Source organism: Mastigoproctus giganteus, chromosome 12 (genome assembly GCF_048544385.1).
Source record: "Mastigoproctus giganteus isolate SK-2022 chromosome 12, ASM4854438v1, whole genome shotgun sequence".
Taxonomy (NCBI): Eukaryota; Metazoa; Arthropoda; class Arachnida; order Uropygi; family Thelyphonidae; genus Mastigoproctus; species Mastigoproctus giganteus.
Window position 1 is genome coordinate 159,577,850 of NC_143586.1, and position 22,427 is coordinate 159,600,276.

General features: G+C 37.9%; 1 protein-coding gene across 6 annotated transcripts in view; it reads right to left on the reverse strand.

Moving 5' to 3' along the window:
* LOC150077541 (single-stranded DNA-binding protein 3-like) overlaps positions 1-22,427 on the reverse strand; it is a 729,210-nt gene that overhangs the window by 689,736 nt on the left and 17,047 nt on the right. For all 6 annotated transcript variants that reach the window (XM_090386678.1, XM_090386675.1, XM_090386677.1 and 3 more), the window contains exon 4: positions 4,245-4,306. In XM_090386678.1, the coding sequence (XP_090242804.1) occupies positions 4,245-4,306 (62 nt within the window). The remainder of the gene's footprint in view (positions 1-4,244; positions 4,307-22,427) is intronic.

The window sequence follows — 22,427 nt, forward strand, 5'->3', positions numbered from 1 at the left end:
CAAAGCTGCAAAAACATCGCGAGCAAACCAGTCGAGAAGAACAGGCGGGATTTAGACCCGGGCGAGGATGCTGTGATCAAATCTTTGCCATCCGTCAGCTGATGGAGGAGAGGATCCGGTGTGGACAGCGAATCGTCATTGTTTTCATTGACTTTAAGTCTGCTTTCGACTTTGTCCATCGGCCTGCCTTATGGAAACTACTAGAGGTTGAACATGTACCTCGAAAAGTCATCACACTCCTCCAAACTGCATACAATGGTTTAACCAGCCAGGTGCGCATCCAGAACGATTTATCTGAGGAATTTACCATCCAAACTGGAGTCCGCCAAGGGGATGTAGCCTTCCCGTTGCTTTTCAACATTGTGGTCGACGCCATTATGAGGCAAGCATTCAGAAACAGACGGGGCATACAATATGACAAGGATCACTATGTGACTGACCTGATGTTTGCCGATGATAGTGCTATCTTTGCTGGTAACGACTCTGAAGCCACGGACATCCTCTACGACATTGCCCGGCCATACGGTTTGAAGATCAATGCTGATAAGACAAAGGCCCTGACAACAGATGGGTCACAAGCCACCATCTATCTCGAAGGCGTCCAGATCGAGCAAGTGCAGGACTTTAAATACCTTGTGTCGCTATCCAGGAGAAGAAAGTTGCATCCACCATGGAAATCCACAGCAGAATTGGACAGGCGGCCACTGCGTTCGCCTCGCTCAAATGGTGTCTGTGGAAGAGGACCAACATTTCCTCAAAGACTAAAATCCGACTCTTCTGGACTTTGATCCTGCCCATTCTCCTTTACGGATCAGAAACATGGATTTGTCTCAAGCTAGATTTAAACAAACTTGAGGTATTCCAAATGCGATGCCTGCGGCAGATTTTGGGCATCTCACTTCGTGACCGCATCACTAATGATACCATCCGCACCAGATACCAACAGCAACCAACCATTGCCGACCAAATCCAGAAGCGAAGGCTTAGATGGTTTGGCCACGTATGTAGAATGGGCACGAACAGAATACCATCCACGCTCCTTTGGAGACAACGACCCACCCAATGGAGCATCCAACGGACCGCGCCTAGGAAAACGACTTGAAGAGCCGATGTCTCGACCTTAACCAGGCCAGGACTGACGCCATGGATCGTAAAGTATGGAAGAACATCACAGAGCAAGTCCGAAACCCTGTGGCACCTACAGCAGCATACTGGTTGCGTGGCCAACCGCCTCCCCCAGCTGCCAGCTAAGGACCAAGAAGAAGAAGTGTATTTGTGGGTTGAAGCTGCAGTTCATTATTATTCAAAATAGTATCAGAATTAAGAATAAAATTTATGTTCCCTTTTCAACCCTTTCTGGAGGTTTGGTCCTAAAAACTGATTGGCATACCTTGTCTATGGGTGTACCTGCTGCCATGATATTAATAAATTTTTTGTTTATACTCTAGGATGGACATGCAGGGTATTTTATAAAGTTTTATAATAAAAAATATATATACTGTATATCATAATTTTGTTTTTCAGCAGAGTTAATAAAAAGGTTTGTTTCACAGAAAATAACCATTGTAAAAAAAAAAAAAAAAAAAAAAAAAGGTATTTTTCTAATTGTTCGTAAGAAAATGATAAATTACATTTAGTAAGTATTGCAAGTATTCATAAAAGATCAAGTAGTAGTATATTCAAAGCAGACTTCAAAAAATAAAACACAATGTTTCCAAAACAAAAATAGAAATTTGGGATCCAAATAAGACCAGGCAAAACTGTTTTTTGCAACTTTACTGTTTCCCCTGTTCAAAAAGTCCACATACCACTGAATTAGGCACCTGCGTGGTGATCTGATTGAGGTATATAAGGCCTTGAATGGGTTGAGCACTCTGAATTCTGATGGGATCATTCCACTTGTTCAGATTACGAACCTAAGGGGGCATAAATTCAAATTAAGAAAAGACAGATGTAGAATAGATGTGCGGAAATTTGCCTTTAGCCAGCGGGTGGTTAATTGCTGGAACAAACTTCCATCTGTCGTTGTGGAAGTTGATAGGTTGAATAAATTTAAGGAGGAACTGGACAGGCATTTGGAGGGAATGGTGTGTTTTTTTTTTTTTTTTTTCTTTGGCTGATGCTGCATAAGCTCATACATTTGCTTTCTTGCATCACATGCCACTACTAATTATCAAGATATGATCCTTTATAATCCTAAAAAACCTTGGAACAGATATGTGGTGTTCTGTAAACAGTATTATTAAAGAACTAAATAACTAACTTCAAGTAGGAAGTTCTAAGAATTTGATCACTCAACGTTAGTTTTCATCTTTAATAATAACTCATACCAGAAATAGCACATACAGTGCAGCAACTGGAAAAGTGAGACTGAAGTTACGAGACAAGTGCTGGTGCTGCCATCTACTAAAAGTAAACATGAAATGAAGGAGTGATTGTTCCTCTAGCAAACAGCCAAGGTCAGCAGAAATTGTTGCCATTTCAGAATGTAGTATGAGCTAACCTGCACATATCTCCTGCGTCCACGTTGTGGAAGGACAATGGAACAATGAGCAAACATCAAGTTTTGTGTTCAACTGGGTAAAAGTGCTACAGAAGTGTTTCAGATGATTAACTAAGCATAGGGAGAGAACTGCGTGTCTTATGCATGTGTGTTCAATTGGCACAAACATTTTGCCAATGGAAGAGAATCACAGGAAAACAACACACGTTGGGTTCCAGCAAAAACAGTTCAAATGCAAGAGTTGATTTAAAAAAAGTGTGGGAAATCATTACCAATGGCCGATGTACAACAATCCAAATGATTTCAGATCTGTGCATTAATAAGGAAATCATTCAACAAATAATAACAGGATTTGAATAAAACGAAGGTCTGTGCATAGTTTGTTCCACATTCATTAACAAACAGTCAGCGACAGGTGCAAGATGAAAGCTGCAGAGAGCACAGTGACGCTGCTGAAAGCAAATCCAACTTTCTGAATTTGATCGTTACAGGTGACAAGACATGGTGTTTTCAGTATGACCCCGCAACGAAGTGACAGTGCAGAGTAGAAGTTGGCACACTCTTCAACATTAAAAAAAAAAAAAAAAAAATTGTCATGAAAGGTCAAAAATCAACACCATGCTCATCAATTTCTAAGACAGCAAAGGAATTATGCACAAAATGTTACTGCTGCCTAATGTCTGGATGTTTTGAAATATTTTTTTGCAGAGAATCCATGTGTGGCTTCAGTATGGAAAACACAGCAGTTGGTTTCCCTTGCATGAAAATGTACCAACTACAAGACTCTCATTGTTCGGGAGTTTTTGGCTAGCAAAAAAAGGTTTGCATATTCACCAGACACCGTATTCACCAGACAGACCTGTGCAACTTCTTTTTGTTCCCAAAGCTTAAGCCACAACTGAAAGCCTTTATTTTGATGACGTCGACCCATTCAAAGAGCTGTGATGAGACCATTGAGCAGTCTGCCAGTCATGGCCTTTCACCAGTCGTTTCGTGATAATGGCATGCAGTGAGTAGACACAGGAGGAAGCTACTTTGAATAAACTAAGGTTAGTTTATTAATACACGGGATCATTATTTTTTTTCTACCATCAGTCTCGTTTTGGCACTGTGTATTTTTACAATACTAAAATATCTTCAAAGAAAGATTCATATAGCAGAATTTTAATCAATACTTTTAACTACACAGTTAATATATACATTTGTCTGAAGTGTATTTCAACTGTTGCCAAACTGGAAATAATTCCTTCTGTGTAAAGGGAATCATCAGTTATCAATGTTCACAGTGAAAACTTGTATTAAAATTCACACAAATCCCATGTTTAGACTTATTTCATTTATTACACTTAATGAACACTATATTATCAGATTACTATTCTTGTTGCTTTAATTCATTTCTCTTCTCATGATATTAAAATATAACCTCCTCATTGCCATTTTCCATCCCCCTCAGCAAATTAGGCTGTCACAATTTGCTGAGGTTACTGCCAATCACAGAAGTGTTTATTTAGTATGACTTCAAATTGCTTGTTCTGAATAATTTATTACATGCTAACTAATCATCAGAACTTAGATATTAAAATGTTATATATACCATACTACATTTTTTATCATTACATGTTATATTAAAGAAGTATTCATTTCAATAATACTCTGCAGTAAACTGAAACTTTTTCTTATACAGTGCACTGTTTTACATATAAAAGAATGATAAGAAACAAGACTTAAATTGTGAACTTACCACCACCACGAATGTAAAAACCCTGGAGGTTCACCTAATGTAATGTTCTTTTCCCATCTTATCTGAAATGAGTCCCAAATTTAAATCATAAAATATCTATTTTACGATTCTAATATTACAGCAGACAAATATTGCAATCTTAGAACTAATGGGTGAAATATGGAAGTAAAATGTGTGAAGCAGTCTGAAATGGCACTTACATCTTTAAAATTTTTGTAGTGATCACTAATAGACCCTTAAAATTAGCCACACATGATAAATAAAAACTGGTACTTTAACTTTCCTGCATTCTACAGAAATTTAACATACACTTTCTTTTTTTCACATATCTATTATAATAATTAAAATCACCACAGAAAATGGTATAAATGTTCCTTGATTATTAATTAAAGAATTAAGAAAACCACAGTAATTTACTTAATTAAGAGCACTGACAAAAATTTTAAACTATGAAATGAACAGCACGTACTATCTGTATTAAACTAAAGAATTTGTATATCAGGTCATCTCAAAAATGTTTTCCCCTCTCTTTTTCAAAATAAATAATATATATCAAATCAAGCTTTACTCTCACACATTTTTATTCTATAATATTCTGCCATCGCCCTACAAGCATTCCAATACAATTTTTTTAAAGAATTCCTTTGATCTTGAAAAAGAACACAGATTGAGTTCCCCGTCCTCAAAATTTTCAAGCAAGATAGCAAGGTGGCAATCAGGTGGTACAAGGTCTAACAATGTGACAGATAGATTTTTACCCTCACTCCTTGAAGCTTCATTTGCCACATGACTCAGCAGTATAATGTGCACTATTCTGACACCTATTCAATTAGAAAAGGTTATTTCCCACCCACTCAGAATATAGTGCTCAAACTGTGGCATTACATTAAAGCTTACTGTTACTGTAATGTGACGGTTTTATTGGGATGCAGCATAAAATGAACTGTGCCTTGAAAACTCAACTATCAAAGGGGTAAATGGAAGGATTTATGTTTTTATAGTGACTACAGTGATCTCAGACAGTTTTCTTTTTTTTTTTTTTTTTTCAATTATATACAGTGGAACCAACTAATGATGTTACCAGCAGCAAGTAATAAATGGAACGCATTTAAGGAACTAACCATGGAAGCTATTAGGCTTTTCAAACCGATTTAAGAAATACTGTTTGACGTTTAGGCCTAAATGGATGTCAGATGAACTAATGAGACTCATTGCAGAGAAAAAAAAATGCATGGGATGCATATAAATTATCAGGCGACACAAAAGCCTATGACAGATATAAGATACTCTGTAATCAAGTCACAAAGGAAGTTAGGTAAGCAAAGACACATTACGAGAAATCTTTGGCAAAGGATGCTAAGAAAAAAAGCAATGATTTCTTCCAGCTCAGATGGCTGACAATCTGAATGAGTATTTTGCATCTACATTCACACAAGGAGTTAAGAGAGGAAAATACCAGAAGTTTATCACGCTGTAACAGGGTGCTTAATGATTTTGTAACAAATGAGAACAAAGTGGAGGAGAAATTGAAGTTAAACATAATAAATATTATGTTTAACTTCAATTTCCATCCAACTCGGGTGGATAGATCCCACCCGAGTTGGATGGGATCTATCCAGTTATATTAAAGGAGGCAGCAAAGGAAGTAAGCAAACCCTTAACCATAATTATGAGAGCATCCTTGGATTCAGGAGAAATTCCCACAGATTGGAGATGTGCAAATATATCCCCAATTCACAAAGGGGGATCTAAGGGTGACAAGTAATTACAGACCAGTTAGTTTAACTTCTGTTCCAGGGAAAATAATGGAGTCGCTGATTAAAGATACATTGCAGAATCATCTAGACAAGAATGCAGTAATAATTCAGGCACAGCAGGGGTTTGTTAAGGGAAAGTCTGTCTGACAAATTTGTTTGGTTACTATGATGTGATTACAAAAGGAACTGGATGAAAAAAAATAATTCTGATATCATATACTTGGGTTTCAAGCAAACATCTGACACTTGCACATGGAAGACTACTGTACAAATTGTAGCAGTATGGTATTAAGGGCAAGTTGCTACAATGGATAAAAGGGTGGTTGAGTCTGAGAAGACTCAACAGTAATCAATGGACGCTGCTCTTTTTGGACTAATGTTATTAGTGGAGTCCCCCAGGGTTCTGTGTTGGGCCCACTGTTGTTTCGTAGTATTCCTAGTATTTATTAATGATATTGATGAAGGTATATCAGGCTTAATGTTGAAGTTTGCAGATGATAAAAAAGTTAGCAGGGTTGTTAATGACAGTAATGGCAGTGTGTTACTGCAACAAGATCTAGAAAAGTTGGGCAGATGGGCTGAGAAGTGGCAACTGAAGTTTAACATTGACAAATGCAAGTACAGTTAGTCCTCGTATAACACATGTTTACACTACACAAATGGGATCTATCCAGTACGAAACGAACCGAATTCCCTTATGCACGATTTGCCTTTGTGTTTACAAGAAATGGCAGTCGAACACAGAATCACCCCAAATGAACGCAACACAATAGGAATGAAGAGAAGATTCTGAGAATGCATTTTTGTTTTTTATATCAGTGAAGGGGAAACGCATTTCACCCCAATAACGTAAAATTCCAGCTATCGGTATTATCGCAAATGCGATTAGATCGAGTTTACTACCAGTTTATAACAGATTCCACAAGCAGGAACACAACTGAAAATTGTTTTTGTTTTATGGTAGTAACCACCAGAAATGTGCTTTAGTAAAATGTGAGCTAGTGAGGTGTTCATAGTGTGTCTCTGCCTTTACGGTGTTGTTTATTCAGTTGCTACATGCGCACAGCTTTGTTTATGTGCATCAAGCTGTGCCTCCTCATTTTGTAATTGTGCTTTGTAAAAATACTTAAAAGGTGGGAAAAGGAAGCATCCTGGTGAAGACACTACAGATTCAGAGAGAAAAAGAAAAGCAATATCGATAAACAAAGGCGGACTGGGTCAAAAATTCTTACCCGGGAAAATTTATAGTGGCCTCATACTAGAGTTTATGGCCAAAACCGCACTGGTCTCCCCCTCTGTCGGTAGAGAAAAAAAAAATATGAAATTGTGAAACGCTTTGAGAGAAATGAAAGACCGTTTGATATTGCACGTGCTACAGGCCTAAATGAAGGAACGCCGAGAATTACAAAGAATGCAGAGAAAATAAAAACAACTTTTTATGCACGATTTGCCAATAAGAACAACTCAAAAGTGTAATTAATCTATTAGATTAAGACACAAAGAATTGGAAGAGATGGAACGGCTGTCATCTGTTTGGATAAAAAAAAAAAAAAACAAGTCTGCTTACGATAGAAGCAAAAGCATTAGCAATATTTTATTACGTAATAGTCGTAATAAAATGTGTAAGTATTTTATTACGATAATTTATTGTGTTTGGTAATGTTTTGGTTAAAAATGTGTGTTCAATCTTGGGTGGTTTTTCCCATACGGCCTGTTGTTTAGATTGCACGAGGGTTTCTAGGAACACAACTATCATGCTATACGAGGACTGACCATACTGCATATGGGTAGAAGTAACCACAGAAAAACATACCAACTGTGTGGTACTACACTTAGGGTGGTAGAAAATAAGACCTGGGAGTAATTGTGCAGTCAGATATGAAATTTTCTGAGCAGTGCAGACAGGCTGCCAAAGCAGGTCATGCGGTATTGTCAATGATATATAGGAATTTCGCTAGTAGGGAAAAGGAGGTGACTATTCCTTTGTATAAGGCAATGGTCAAGTCATGCCTTGAGTACAGGTCTGGAGGGCTCATTTTAGGAAGGATGTACAGTTGCTTGACAAATGTGCAGAGAAGGGCAACAAGACTGGTGATGGGAAAGAAGGGATGGTCCTACCTAGAAAGGCTTACGTTCTGCAAATTGCAGTGTCTGGAGACTAAGCACTTGTGGGTTATCTGATTCAGGTGTATAAGGACTTGAATAGGTTAAGCAGGCTCAGTTCTGATGGGATTCTTCCTCTTGCTCAGATTACACACTTGAGGGGGCATAAATTCAAATTGAGGAAAGACAATTATAGAATAGATGTGTGGAAATTTGTCTTTAGCTAGTGGGTAGTCTATTGCTGGAACAAACTTCCATCTGTCATTGTGGAGTTGATAGCTTAGATAAATTCAAGGAGGAAATGGATATATGAAATGTTTTTTTTTGGCTGATGCTTCATAAGCTTGCTTTCTTGCATCACATGCCTCTACTACTAATCTGCAATACTGCTAAACCATCTCCAGCTAGAGATCACCATGTTGGGATGTAACAGATTACAAATTCATCATCAATGATGCATTAGGATAAAACACCCATTTTTTTTATCCATAGTAATGAGCCTATTCAAAAATAGGCAGTAAAATATGTTTACCAAATATCCCATTACACTTTTCCCAGAGAGCCAATGAGAAGTAGAATGGCTCTGAGTTAGCATTAGTAGAGGCATATGATGCAAGAAAGCAAGCTTATGCAGCATCAGCTAAAATGAAAAAAAAAAAAAAAAAAAAAACACATACTTCCATTTCAATCCTCCGTTCGTTTGAAATACCTGTCCAGCTGAGCCTTTAATTTATTTAGGCTATCAACTTCCACAACAAGGGATGGAAGTCTTTCACCAACCAACTACCCGCTGGCTGAGGGAAATTTCTACACATCTATCCTACATCTGTCTTTCCTCAATCTGAATTTATACCCTCTCAGTGGATTATTCTGAGCAAGGGCAAGAATCCCATCAGCAGTGAGCATGCTCAAACCATTCAAGGCTTTATACACCTCTATCAGATCACCTCGTCGGTGCCTGGTCTCCAGACACTGTAATTTGCAAAACTTTTCCATTTCCTCCTTGAATTTATCTAAGCTATCAACTCCACAATGACAGATGGAAGTTTGTTCCAGCAATAGACTACCCACTAGCTAAAGACAAATTTCCACACATCTATTCTATAATTGTCTTTCCTCAATTTGAATTTATGCCCCCTCAAGTGTGTAATCTGAGCAAGAGGAAGAATCCCATCAGAACTGAGCCTTCGTAACAGCAACACTCTGTTCCATTCACTAATCTTGTTGCCCTTCTCTGTACTCGTTCCAGCAGCTCTACATCCTTCTTCAAATGAGACCTCCAGACCTGTATACAGTACTCAAGGTGTGGTCTGACCATTGCCTTATACAAGGGAATAATCACCTCCTTATCCCTGCTAGAAAAATTCCAGTATAACATTGACAAGACACCATGAGCTACTCTTGCAGCCCATCTGCACTGCTCAGAGAACTTCATATCTGCCTGCACAATTACCCCCAGGTCCTTTTCATTCTCTACCACTGTCAGTGTAGTACCACAGAGTTGATAAGTTGCTCTGGAGTTGCTGTTTCCCATATATAGCACTTTACATTTGTCAATGTTAAACTTCATTTGTTACCTCTCAGCCCATCTGCTCAACCTTTCCAGATCCTGGAAAGTAGTGTCCTTAACAACCCTGCCAACCTTTGTATCGTCTGCAAACTTAAACATTAAGCTTGATATACCATCATCATCAATATCATTTATAAATACAGAAAACAATAATGGACCCAACACCAAACCCCGAGGGACTCCACTAATAACATTAGTCCACAATGACCAGAGTCCATTGATTACCACTGTCTGTCTTCTCCCCCTCAACCATCCCTTTATCCATAGCAGCAAATTGCATCCAATGCTACACTGCTCCAATTTGTACAGCAGTCTTCCATGTGCAACAGTATCAAAAGCCTTTCTAAGATCAAAATATATAATATCAAAGTTATTCCTTGCATCCAGTTCTTTTGTGACTGCATCATAGTATCCAATCAAATTGGTCAGGCAAGACTTTCCCTTAAGAAAACCATGCTGTGTCCGAGCTATAACTGAAGTCTTGTCTAGATGATCCTGCAGTGCTTCTTTAACCAGTGCCTCCAGTAATTTTCCTGGGACAGAAGTTAAACTCACAGGTCTATAATTACTTGTGCCAGCCTTTGATCCTCCTTTGTGAATTGGAGTCAACATTTGCACTTCTCCAGTCTATGGGTACCTCCCCTGAGTCCAAGGAAGCTCTCATAATTATGGCTAAGGGTTTGCTTACTTCCTTTGCTGCTTCCTTTAATATAACTGGATAGATCCCATCCAACCCAGGTGCCTTTTTTGTGTTTATCTTCAACAATTTCTTCTCCACTTTACTCTCAGTTATTACAAGATTATCTAGCTACTGCCAGAGTTGAATACACCTCTGGCATTCCCCTTCCTGAATAACTCCTCGTGTGTGTGAATGTCGATGCAAAATATTCATTTAGTTTGTTAGCTGCCTGAGCAGGATCATCAACAGTTGAACCATCAATATCAAGTGGACCAATCTGATTCATCCCCTTCCTTCTAGAGTTTACATAAGTAAAGAACTCTTTGCTGGTTTTCTTTGCATCCTTTGCCAAAGATTTCTCGTAATCTGCCTTCGTCTGCCTAACCTTCTTTGTAACTTGGTTATAGACCAGCTTATATATATCATAAGCTTCTGTGTCACATGTTAATTTATATGTATCCCATGCATTTTTCTTCTCTGCCATATGTCTCATTAGTTCATCTGACATCCATTTAGGCCTAAACCCTGAACAATATTTTTTAGTTAGTATGTAAAGCCTAGTAGCTTGCAAGATAAGTTCTTTGAATGCTTCCCATTTTGAATTTGCTGCTGGTAACATCATCAGTTGGTCCCACTGTATAGAATTTAAATACTGTCTCAGACCATCGTAGTCACCTTTACGTAAGCAAAAACCCTTCCCTTTACCCCTGATGGTAGTCACCTCTTTGAGTAAATCCCACTTCAGCACAGTGTGATCGCTGCCACCTAGTGGTTCAATTATATGCAGATTCTTAATGCATGAAGAATCACTATTGATAATCAGATCAAGAGTATTACTCCCTCTAGTTGCCTTCCGAACATGCTGATGTAGAAAACAATCATCCAATAAATCCACAAAAGCCTTGCTAGTGTGTGAGTGATCAACCCACAATTTCCAGTCAATATCTGGGAAATTAAAATCCCCCATTACAAGACTCTGATTTACTGGCCCACTATTTCCCTGTACAGTTTCTAATTATACTCATCAGAGTCATTAGGCCTACAGCACACTCATAATCTCCCAATGCTTATGTCACACCAAACTGACTCGACACTGCACTGTCCAGCGATGTTGACTGGCTTCACTTGTTTGGATTTTATGTGTTTCTTAACTAATAGCATAACCCCTCCTCCCTTCCTATCCTGTGTATCCTTTCTGTACACACTGTACTCCCCAAATTCCAGTTCTGCATCCTCATATCTGTGTGACACCACGTCTCTGATATACCAACAATATCTGCCTTTGATGTTTTGAGCAATACGTCACATTTATTTACCAAATTACTAGTATTGGTGTACACGCAAGTATACATGCACCTGTTCCTATTCTTAGCTACCCTAACACAACCCATGTGTTACTTGTAGCGCAATGACTCCCAGCAGTCTCTGAAATATCCTGCATATTGTTTTCCAGGCTGCTGCTCATTGCAATAGAAGCAGTGCAAGAATCACTTTCAGCTCTGCCAGTGGCTACTGGCAATCTATTAGTCCTTGTTCCCCCCTAAGCTAGCAGTTTTCCGACCCACCTAACACTGCCTTGATAGCATCAGCAAATATTCTTGCACCCTTTCTATTTAAGTGTATCCCATCCCTGTAGAAGCAGTCTCTTCATCTTCCAACTGACAATTGTGTGATCACTTCCTGACAATGGTTCCTGTACTTTAAGTCATCTGATTTGTTAGTATTGATGAAGTCAAGAACTTTCTCTAAAATGCTGGCACAAATAATAATTGCCTAATTTATTTTAAAACAATAAATTATCCCATGGCAATTTTCCCCTCCCTCTTACTCCAATCAATCTTGGGCAGATTAAAGTCTCCCCATTAATAAGACGTTCGTACTTGCTTGCCAATTACATCTGCACGTTGAGACTCTCGTCATATTCTTCACAATCTTTCAGTCACTAGATAACCCACTGTCATTATACCTTTGCTTCCACATAGATTCTATGCTACCAGACATAACTTCAGACTCAGAAAAGCTTTTTTTTGTGCTTGGGCTGCTTTTTATAAGCAGCATGACCACACCATCTCTTCTATGTTTCCGAAATATATTATACATACCATAGTGGAACTTGTTATCCCAAATTTCCAGGTGACACCACATTTCTGTTAGCGCTACTATTTAATTATCCTAAACAAGAGTTGAAATTGAGCCATTTTATCGACAACACTCCTGACATTACCGTAGATTTGCTATCTACAGTAATTCTACAGTTTGCTATCCTGACACAGCCCATTGTAGTTACTTAGGTTTGTTTCCCTAGCTTCACGATTCCCTCTCATTTGAAACTCTGCCACAACATTAGTTGTTATGGCAACAAACAAGAATTCTCAAGGTGAGTATTCTTGTTTGAGTATTCAAGGTGAGTATTCTTGTATTACTTTGACCCATATCATCAGATAAACATGGATCTATATTACCCTTCTCTCCCCCTTAATTAACAATTTCCCTGAACCCTTAAGGTATCCTCCATGATCCTGGCAAAAATCCTTGCACCACCTTTGTTCAAATGAATACCATCTCTACAAAACAGATTCCTTCACTCTACAAATGTGGGCCACACTGATAATCCCTCCCCCACGAGCCTTGCAGTTCCTCCTCAAATCTTGATTTTATCCTCAAGGCTTTCAAGCATATATTCCCTCCTATCGTGTCTGGGCAGAATTGCAGACACGAACACATTCTGATCTAACTCGCAGACAACCTGATCCTCACAATAGAAGCAGTCTACAGGACCCAGCTGGAGATCCAGGCAAACCATGCCCTGCAAATACTACAAAAATGGGCTGAAAAGAGCAAACTAAAGATTTCACCTATGAAGACCACATTCATTCTGCTCTCCAACTGCAAAGACCACCGCAGATAAAAATAGATGGTGTTAACATCAAATAGTAGTAGTGGCATGTGATGCAAGAAAGCAAGTGTATGAAGCAAGCATGTCCAGTTCCTCCTTAAATTTATTTAACCTATCAACTTCCACAACGACAGATGGACGTTTTTTTCCAGCAATTAACCACCCGCTGGCTAAAGGTAAATTTCTCCACATCTATTCTACATCTGTCTTTTCTTAATTTGAATTTATGCCCCCTTAGGTTCATAATCTGAACAAGTGGAAGGATCCCATCAGAATTCAGCGTGCTCAACCCATTCAAGGCCTTATACACCTCAATCAGATCACCGCACAGGTGCCTAGTTTCCAGCCACTGCAATTTGCAGAACTTAAGCTTCTCTTGGTAAGAGGATCCCTTCATTCCCCTCACCAATCTTGTTGCCCTTTTCTGTACACGCTCAAGCAAATCTACATCCTTCCTAAAATGAGGCCTCCAGACCTGTATGCAGTACTCAAGGCACAGCCTGACCATTGCCTTATACAGAGGGACAATCACCTCCTTCTCCCTGCTAGCAAAATTCCTATATATATCATTGACAAAACCCCATGACCTACCCTGGCAGTCTGTCTGCATTGCTCAGAAAACTTCATATCTGACTGCACAATTACTCTGGGAGTAATTGTGCAGTAAATTAAATAATGAGCTGAAGTACTTGGGCATAGTCTTGGATGGTAAATTCTCCTTCCAACCTCATGTTAAGCACATTAGGGGAAAAATCAGATGCTACTCAGCAATGGTGGCTAGGATTACAAGAAGTGACTGGGGTCCAGAGGCGGATTTAACGGCGGGTGCACCGGACGCGCACCCTGGGCCCCGACTTCTGAAGGGCCCACGCAAAACCCCAACACATTAGTTGATCTGATATGTTCAACTATTAGTTCAAAACTTTGTGATTATTATTATGCTATTATTAATTATATTATACATATATTATATTCAAATTTTATTGGAAATAAAACATTAATAGTACATAATATTTTTTATTTATTTAAAAAAAATGGTTAACATGTATTTTTATTTTCCCTGTCTCTTTTTTTTTTTTTTTTTTTTTTTTAAGGGGCCCAATATTTTCTTCTGCGCCTGGGGCCTCAACCAACCTTAATCTGCTCCTGCTGGGGTCTTAAAAAACTGGCATTGGCCCTGTACTACAAAACAACCTTCATCCCCATAATCACATATGCAATTTGGTATTGTAAAACTGCCCTGGCAGTATGCAAGAGAATTCTGGACATAACACAGAGAACCATACTAATTGCAAAAGCGTGTGTTTGTCATACAGTAAGTACACGGGCCCTTTGAGTGCTCGCTGGAACGCTCCCTTTGGATTTGGAGATGGCTAAAACTGGGAAGCTTCACCAACTCTCAATGGAGTACACAACGGGCCCGACAAAAAACTACAAGACAGAAAAAACCCTGCTGCAAACTCATCTTCTAAAACTGTGGTAAAACAGGTGGACAGAGACCACCAATGGAGAAATTAATACCTACCAGAACTTAGCAAAATATATCCTAGACAGCCAACTTGGTTCTTCCCAGGGCTACACATGACCTCAATGGCCGACCGGGCTAGCCGAGTGGGTAAAGTACCTGCCCGGCAACCCAAAGGTCGGGGGTTCGATTCCCGCCTCGGGCTTGGATCAAAGTACTGCAAAAACCTTGGGAGGTGCAATATGGCCACAGAAGCCGATGCGCCAACAACTACCAAATCAAAAAAAAAAAAAAAAAATCATGACCTCACTACTAACAGGTCACAGACCCTTCAAAGAAAAGCTGTTAGGCTTTGGCCTTAAAGAGGATTCCAACTGTACAAGTGTGCTACTGCAACAGGATCTAGATAATTTGGGCAGATGGGCTAAGAAGTGGCAACTGAAGTTTAACCTTGACAAATGCAAAGTACTGCATATGGGTAGAAGTAACCCCAGAGAAACATACCAACTGTGTGGTACTACACTTAAGGTGGTAGAAAATGAAAAAGACCTGGGAGTAATTGTGGAGTCAGATATGAAGTTTTCTGAACAATGCAGACAGGCTGCTAGGGCAGGTCATGGGGTTTTGTCAATGATATATAGGAATTTTGCTGGCAGGGAAAAGGAGGTGATTGTCCCTCTGTATAAGGCAATGGTCAGGCCACACCTTGAGTACTGCATACAGGTCTGGAGGCTTCATTTTAGGAAGGATGTAGATTTACTTGGGCGTGTGATGACCTACTATTGATCCCAACCAGCCTTCTTAGGAAGAGAACAATCATAACAGAGACCAAGAACAAATCCATTCAGCACAAACTAACTGCAGGAGTCTCTAAAGGTAGTGTTCTGTCTGATGTCTTATTCTCAGTAGCAATAATTCCATTTGTAACAGGCTGTCCTAATATAACTCATGCTGATGACAAACTTTTTACTAGATTAAGCCTCAATGACAAAGAGTCAGAAGGTATTATTAGTAGTGAGCCATAACAGGAGAATATTTTTACAGGGATGGGATACCCTTATATAGAAGGAGCGCAAGAATATTCACGGATGATATCAAGGCAGTGTGATAGATGGGTCGGACAACTGCTAGCTTGGGAGTATACACAGACTACTCGATTAACCAGAGCTTCAGGCAGAAGTGAAATTAATTCTTGCACTGCTTCTACTGGAACATGCAGCAGCCCAGAAAGCAAGGTACTAAGGATAAACATAGCAAAGACCTGCTATGTTTATATTAACAGTAGAAGGAAGGGATTGAATTATATTGGGCCACGATGTCAATGGGTTAATTAATCATGACCCTACTCAGGCAGTTCACAAATTGAATACGTATTTTGCATCCACATTCACATATAAGGAATTCTTTAGGGAAGGGGATACCAGAAGTTTATCAAACTCTTAACGAGGAGCTAACTATAAACTTTGTGATAACTAACAAGAAAGTGGAATAGGAATTGTTGAAGCTGAACACAAAAAAGGCACCTGGGTGAATGGGATCTATCCAATCATATGAAAAGAGGCAGCAAAGGAATTAAGCAAGCTTTTAACATAATTATGAGAGCATCAGTGGACTCAGGAAATGTCTGAACAGAATGGAGATGTGCAAATGTATCCCCAATTCATAAAGAGAGGTCAAAAGGCGACATAAATAATGGAATCACTAGTTAAAGAAGTAACGCAGGACTATCTAGACCAAAATGCAATTATACTACAGTCACAGCATGGACTTATTGAAGAGTGGTCTTGTCTAACCAATCTGATAGTTTACTAAGATGAAGGAACTGAATGCAAAAAATAATTTTGATACCATATACTAAGATTTTGCGAAGGATTTTGATACTGTTGCACATAAAAAACTGCTGTACAAATTGGAGCAATGCGGCATTAATGGCAAGTTACTACTATGGATAAATGAATGGTTAAGTGGAAGAAGCCAGAGAGTGGTTATCAATGGGCGCTGCTCTTTGTGGACTAACATAATCAGGGAGCTACCCAAGGTTCAGGTGTTTGGTTCATTGTTGTTTTCAATGCTTATTAATGATACTGATGACGATATATCAGACAATGTCAAAGTTATTAGATGACACAAAGGTTGGCAGTGTGGTTAACAACAGCCATCAGGGTGAGTTACTGCAACAAGATCTAGGAATATTGAGTCCATGGGCTGAGAAATGGCAGTTGAAGTTCAACATTGGCAGCTCAAGGTACTGCCTATGGCTAGCAGTAATCGCAGAGTAATTTATCAACTGTCCAGTACTACACTCAGGGTAGTGGAAAACGAAAAAGAGGTGGGAGTAATTGTGCAGTCAGATATGAAATTCTCTGAGCACTGCAGACATGTTTACAAAACAGCTAATGGGGTTTTGTCAATGATATACAGAAACTTTGCTAACAATGGTAAGGAAGTGATTATCCCTTTGTAAAAGGCCATGGTTAGGCCACATCTTGAGTACTGTATACAAGTCTGGAGGCCTCACTTTACAAAGGTTGTAGATCTGATGGAACGGCAGCAGAGAAGGGCAGGGCAACCAGATTGGTGAAGGGAACAAAAGGATGTGCTTACCTAGAAAGGCTCCAGTTCTGCAAATTGCAGGATCTCAAAACCAGGCACCTGCAGGGAAATATGACAGGCTTAAGATCTGACTGATTTAAAGCCTTGAAAGAATAAGCATAATGTTATTGGCATTATTCCACTTGCTGAGACTACACACACATGAGGGTGCATAAATTCAAGTTGATTAGGATAGATGCACAGAAGTTTGCCTTCATCCAGTGGGTGGTTGTTTCTTGGAAGAGGCTTCCATCTGACGTTGTGGAAGTGAATGGTTTGAATAAATTCAAGGAAGAACTAGACAAATTCTTTCAGGGTATGGATGGAGAAGTGTGTAATGGTTTTTTTTTTTTTTTTTTTTTTTGGCAGATGCTATATATAAGCTCCATGCTCTTAATAATTATTTTCACAGTTCTACATAAAGATCAATCCTATCCTGCAAAATTAGCTCAAATTATGCTCTCCTCAAAGTAGTGTCCTACCACGTTAAACTCTTTTATTGAAGGAAGTCTCATCAGGAATATAAACAATCATAATGACTTTGAAATAACCTAGCAATTTGACACTAAATTACAACAAACCAATTCCCTCCAACAAAAAATGAATTGCTGCAAATGAGAACCAGCTCCTTTATGCCAACAGTTGCAAAATTGCGCAAACATAGCACACTAATATTTATACAGCTATACTGTACGGGCAGAAACATGGGCATCCCAGGGGCTCACATCTAATTAGTATGGGCTTGGCACACCCAAGGCGATTTCCCTTCTTTCTCTCTTTTTTTTTTTTTTTTTTTTTGGCTGGTGCAGCATGAGCCTCAGGCTTTCTTGCACCATATGGCTAATAATAATAATAATCCCAGCCCTAACCACTCTAAACATTAACTATGCTGTAGAGTACTGGCTTAGAATCTGAGTAACAGCTAAACTTAAACTGAAGAACAATGATTTGTGTTCATGGCAAAAATGCTCTTAGGATCTAATAATGACCCAAATATATGGGATCTCTCTGCCAGGTATATCCTTGCACCTAGTCTATGATCTGCACCAATACTTTTAGGCAAAAAAAAAAAAAAAAAAATTTTTGCTACCCACCAGATTTCTGCCAGTGCAACAGCTGAATTGAATTCAGCAGTTGGACTGCAATCTCCGTGTATTTATTACCAATGATAAGTATAGGAGGTCCATCTTCTGCAAGAATCCAAGATGCTAAATGACACCCTCATTATCTCTTGGCAACCACCTCAGTCTACAACCATTCCATGTCTCATTTTTCCATTAGCCGTTCTGATAGGTCATAAAAGTAATCACAGCCCCCCCCCCTGCCATGAGTGACTGAAGTTGTTCTTTGCCAGTCTTCAACTCTTAATTTATTGCAATTCTTATTACAGGTTTTACCCTTTTATATTAATAACACTATAATATACACTGAGATTCTGATATTATCCAAATTCCTCCTAGACCTATAAGACAGAGACCAAAGTGGACCAAAAAGAAATTCCTCCAAACCAGAAAGAAACTATTCCCAGCTTCTTGAGATGAAACCTATTGAGAGCATTCTCCTCAATTCATTTACCCCGTTCAGTTTTCTAACCACATAACCTCTTTTTTTCTTTTTCTTTAAGTTCTTGTCTAGTTATCTTGTTTAATAATTACATATGTATCACTATCTAAACCTCTAGCATCTCACTGTGAGGCTTATTCCTTTTATATGATAAAGATTTATTTAACAATGCCTGAAAATATGCTGGCATGTTAAAAGTAGTAAAGCAACAAGCTTGGAAAAACATGTGAAGTGAAGATCCTCTAAGTCCAGTACACAGTACATCCAACTATCCCTGCAATTCCAAACATTTGGTTCCCTTCTTCCTGAAAAACTTAATTGGAGGCTTTCATGATTTTTTAAAAATTATACTAAGCAAAAATGTTAGATCATTTTGGCATGGAACTAAAAATAATTCAAATATCAAGGCTTTTGAATGAAAGTATATTTTGTTTGTTTTTTGTTTTGTTATTTCGTTTTTAAGAACATTAGCAACTAAGGCCATATTGCTCCGGGGATATGCAGTTGTCATTCCCTACCTTTCCACATCCTCCGTATTTGGTGGTCACAGGCTCGAACCCCGGTCTAATCAAGAAGCATGTGCTACGCACTGCTGCTCCTGCCTACCTGGCTACAGAGGTGGCCAGTACATTTTGTGATATAACACAAGGTCGGGGGGACTTTAGCAACCACATTACAGCCAAAAATAAAATTTAACGAGTCATTATTACCCCCCCCCCTTTCTTTTAACACGAATACAAAATGACTAAAAGACAACCTATTATGCAAGTATTTTTGTAAGAAAATTTCACTATGCGCTTGTAAAGCGAAAACTGTTAAAGCAGGAATTTATATCCCATAGACATAAGGTAAAAAATAGGGGTTACGTTCTCAACAATGAAATTAGTTAGCTAATTATTTTGTTTAAACAATGATTGATTTATTGAAAGAAATTAAAACGTAGCCTATAAAATCAAACAAATTATAATAATAGAGAAATTATTTACGACTTATAAATGTTAAAGAATGTTTATTCTTTCTCATCATTGACTAAATGCACACTTGTTGATCACTCACTATTGGCTCGGCACTCGTTGGTTTGTTGCACAAGGAGTTGTCTTCTTTAGAAATGTTTCGAGAGGCATTTGTTTCCAAGATAATCTCTTTTAATTATAAATTTCACGATTGCATGCGTAAGCATTTTTTAATGGCATACACAAATTGCAACTAACACGATTTGCGTGGAGTAACAAGTTTACAAAGCTTAAAAAAAAAAGGAATGAACAGAAGATTCTGAAAATTTGTTTATGTTTTTTATACGATTGAAGATTTCAGTAAAGGGGAAACACATTTCACCATAATAACGAAAAAAAAACACACAATCCCAGCTATTGGTATTTTTGCAAATGCAAGAAGATCGAGTTTACTATCCATTTATAATTGCTTGCACTAACAGAAAAGTGCCAATAAACCGGAAAGTGCAAATTGTTTTATGATCGTGACCTCCAGAAATGTGCTTTAGAAAAATATGACAAAAAAATGTGATATTTTTGTACAATGAAAGTGTAGTGCATTTTAATGATTTGAATTGGTAACTAATATGGCCTTAAGGTCACGCTCGTGACCTTAAAAATGAATATTTTAAAGAGATACATAGCTTAGTTGTACAGCAAAAATTTAACTTCTGAGATGAATGAATGAATTGCAAAAAATGAATGTTTAACGTTCATTCTTTGCAATTAAATGTTCATATTTTCGATTCTGTTGATACTTGGGGGAAAAAAATCATAAACCCGGGAACTCGTAAAGCAAGAACTACCTGTAAATGTTTTATATGGCAAATTAATTTTTTAATTTCAAAGTTTTTTTCCTTAAATAATGCTGTACTAGATGAAAATCTTAGTGCAAAGAATCACTTTAATTAAGCATAAATCACCGAAGTAGGCGAAATGGCATTTTTGTTACATTTCATATTGTGAACACTTCACAATATGAGAGTTGCCTGTTATTGCACTATCTCAAATAAGCAACACCACTTATTCTTAGCAGATACTGTTCATCCAGTAAATTTCCTGTAGTCTGAGGTTTTCAGCCCTAAAAGCCTTTTATAATGCTGTACTTTAACCATTTACTATGCATAAAGTATAACCTTATGCAAGCACAAAGTGGACTTTTTCCACTATTGCTGTGATTGGAATAAAGGAAAGAAATAATTCAAAACTGTTTGCTTTTATAATGGCACCTTAATTTTCAATAAGCATAACTGTGAAAAATCCCTTTTATATTGAAATTGTATATTTTAATTATTTTTTTTTAAATAAGTCCCTCCACCTGATGCAGTTCAGATATATGCTTTTTCATAAAATGTTTTTTTTTTGTTTTTTTTTAAACCCACATTTGGGCATTATCTTCACTATCAGTGAGTGAAACAAACAAAAAAAAAAGAAAAAAAGCCCATTCCCTACACTGAATGGCAACTCACAGCAGACAAACAAACTCCAACGCTAGCAAGCATTTTTGTTTGCATGCCTCAGATCAAAGGTGTTCATCTTTTATTGGATCTAAAGACACCATTAATTTTAAATTATTGCTTTGGAGCACTTGATAATTGTACGCAAGAACTGGCTTTATGAAACCTAACAAAACCACTTCTTTTATTAATTTTTATGGAGAAACTTCTCTAACAAGATAATTAATAACACAAATCAAAAGTGAAATGAATAATGAAGGAATATGAAAATTCACGATGACATCGCTCTGATAAATATTTTTAATTTTAAATCGTTTTGGTGGACATTTACTGCCAAGTCACCTGATGAACAGTTATAATTAAAATATTAAACAGAACTGCTTCATATATTTAAAAAGTAAATTTTCGAAGTTCTCAATTTATGACAATCCCATACTTCAAAGTGAGGCATATTTCTATTTATAAAGAATCCATTTAACTATGTGCATAAATAGAAAATAAGAAACCACACAATCAAACATCTGTCACTGCGGAATGGTCACACATTCATAAAAATGTAATCATCTAATTGACAGAATACACCAACAGAGAAGAATACAATAAGGCTGTGATCCACACCATGGAAACCACTAGAAAAGATGGTTCTGCTCTGTGGGGTATAGCATTTGGTTCAGCTAATGTATTGAAATATTTTGTTTTATTAATTCTGCTCAAAATTTAAAAGTTATAGACAAAATATAAACAAACTATTAGTCCTTTTCATTTTCCAGTTGTGTAAAATTTTGAACATATGCATTATTTTGCTAATATTTTTTTAAAAAGATTGAAAAAACAAACTCTTGTTACACTGTAGATATTTATAGATATAAAATAGCAATGTTTTCATATACACTTAAAATATAAAACTTTAAACTATCAATTCCCTTACTGAATACACAAATTATAAGAAATGCTAACGGTTTAGGTTTAGTTGGGGGAAAGGGGGCAGAGTAAAAACAAACTTTGGCTACTGTTGCACATGGAAGACTACTGCCAAATTAGAGCAGTATGGCATCAAGGGCAAGTTGCTGCAATGGCTAAAGGGATGGTTGAGTGGGAGATGGCAGAGA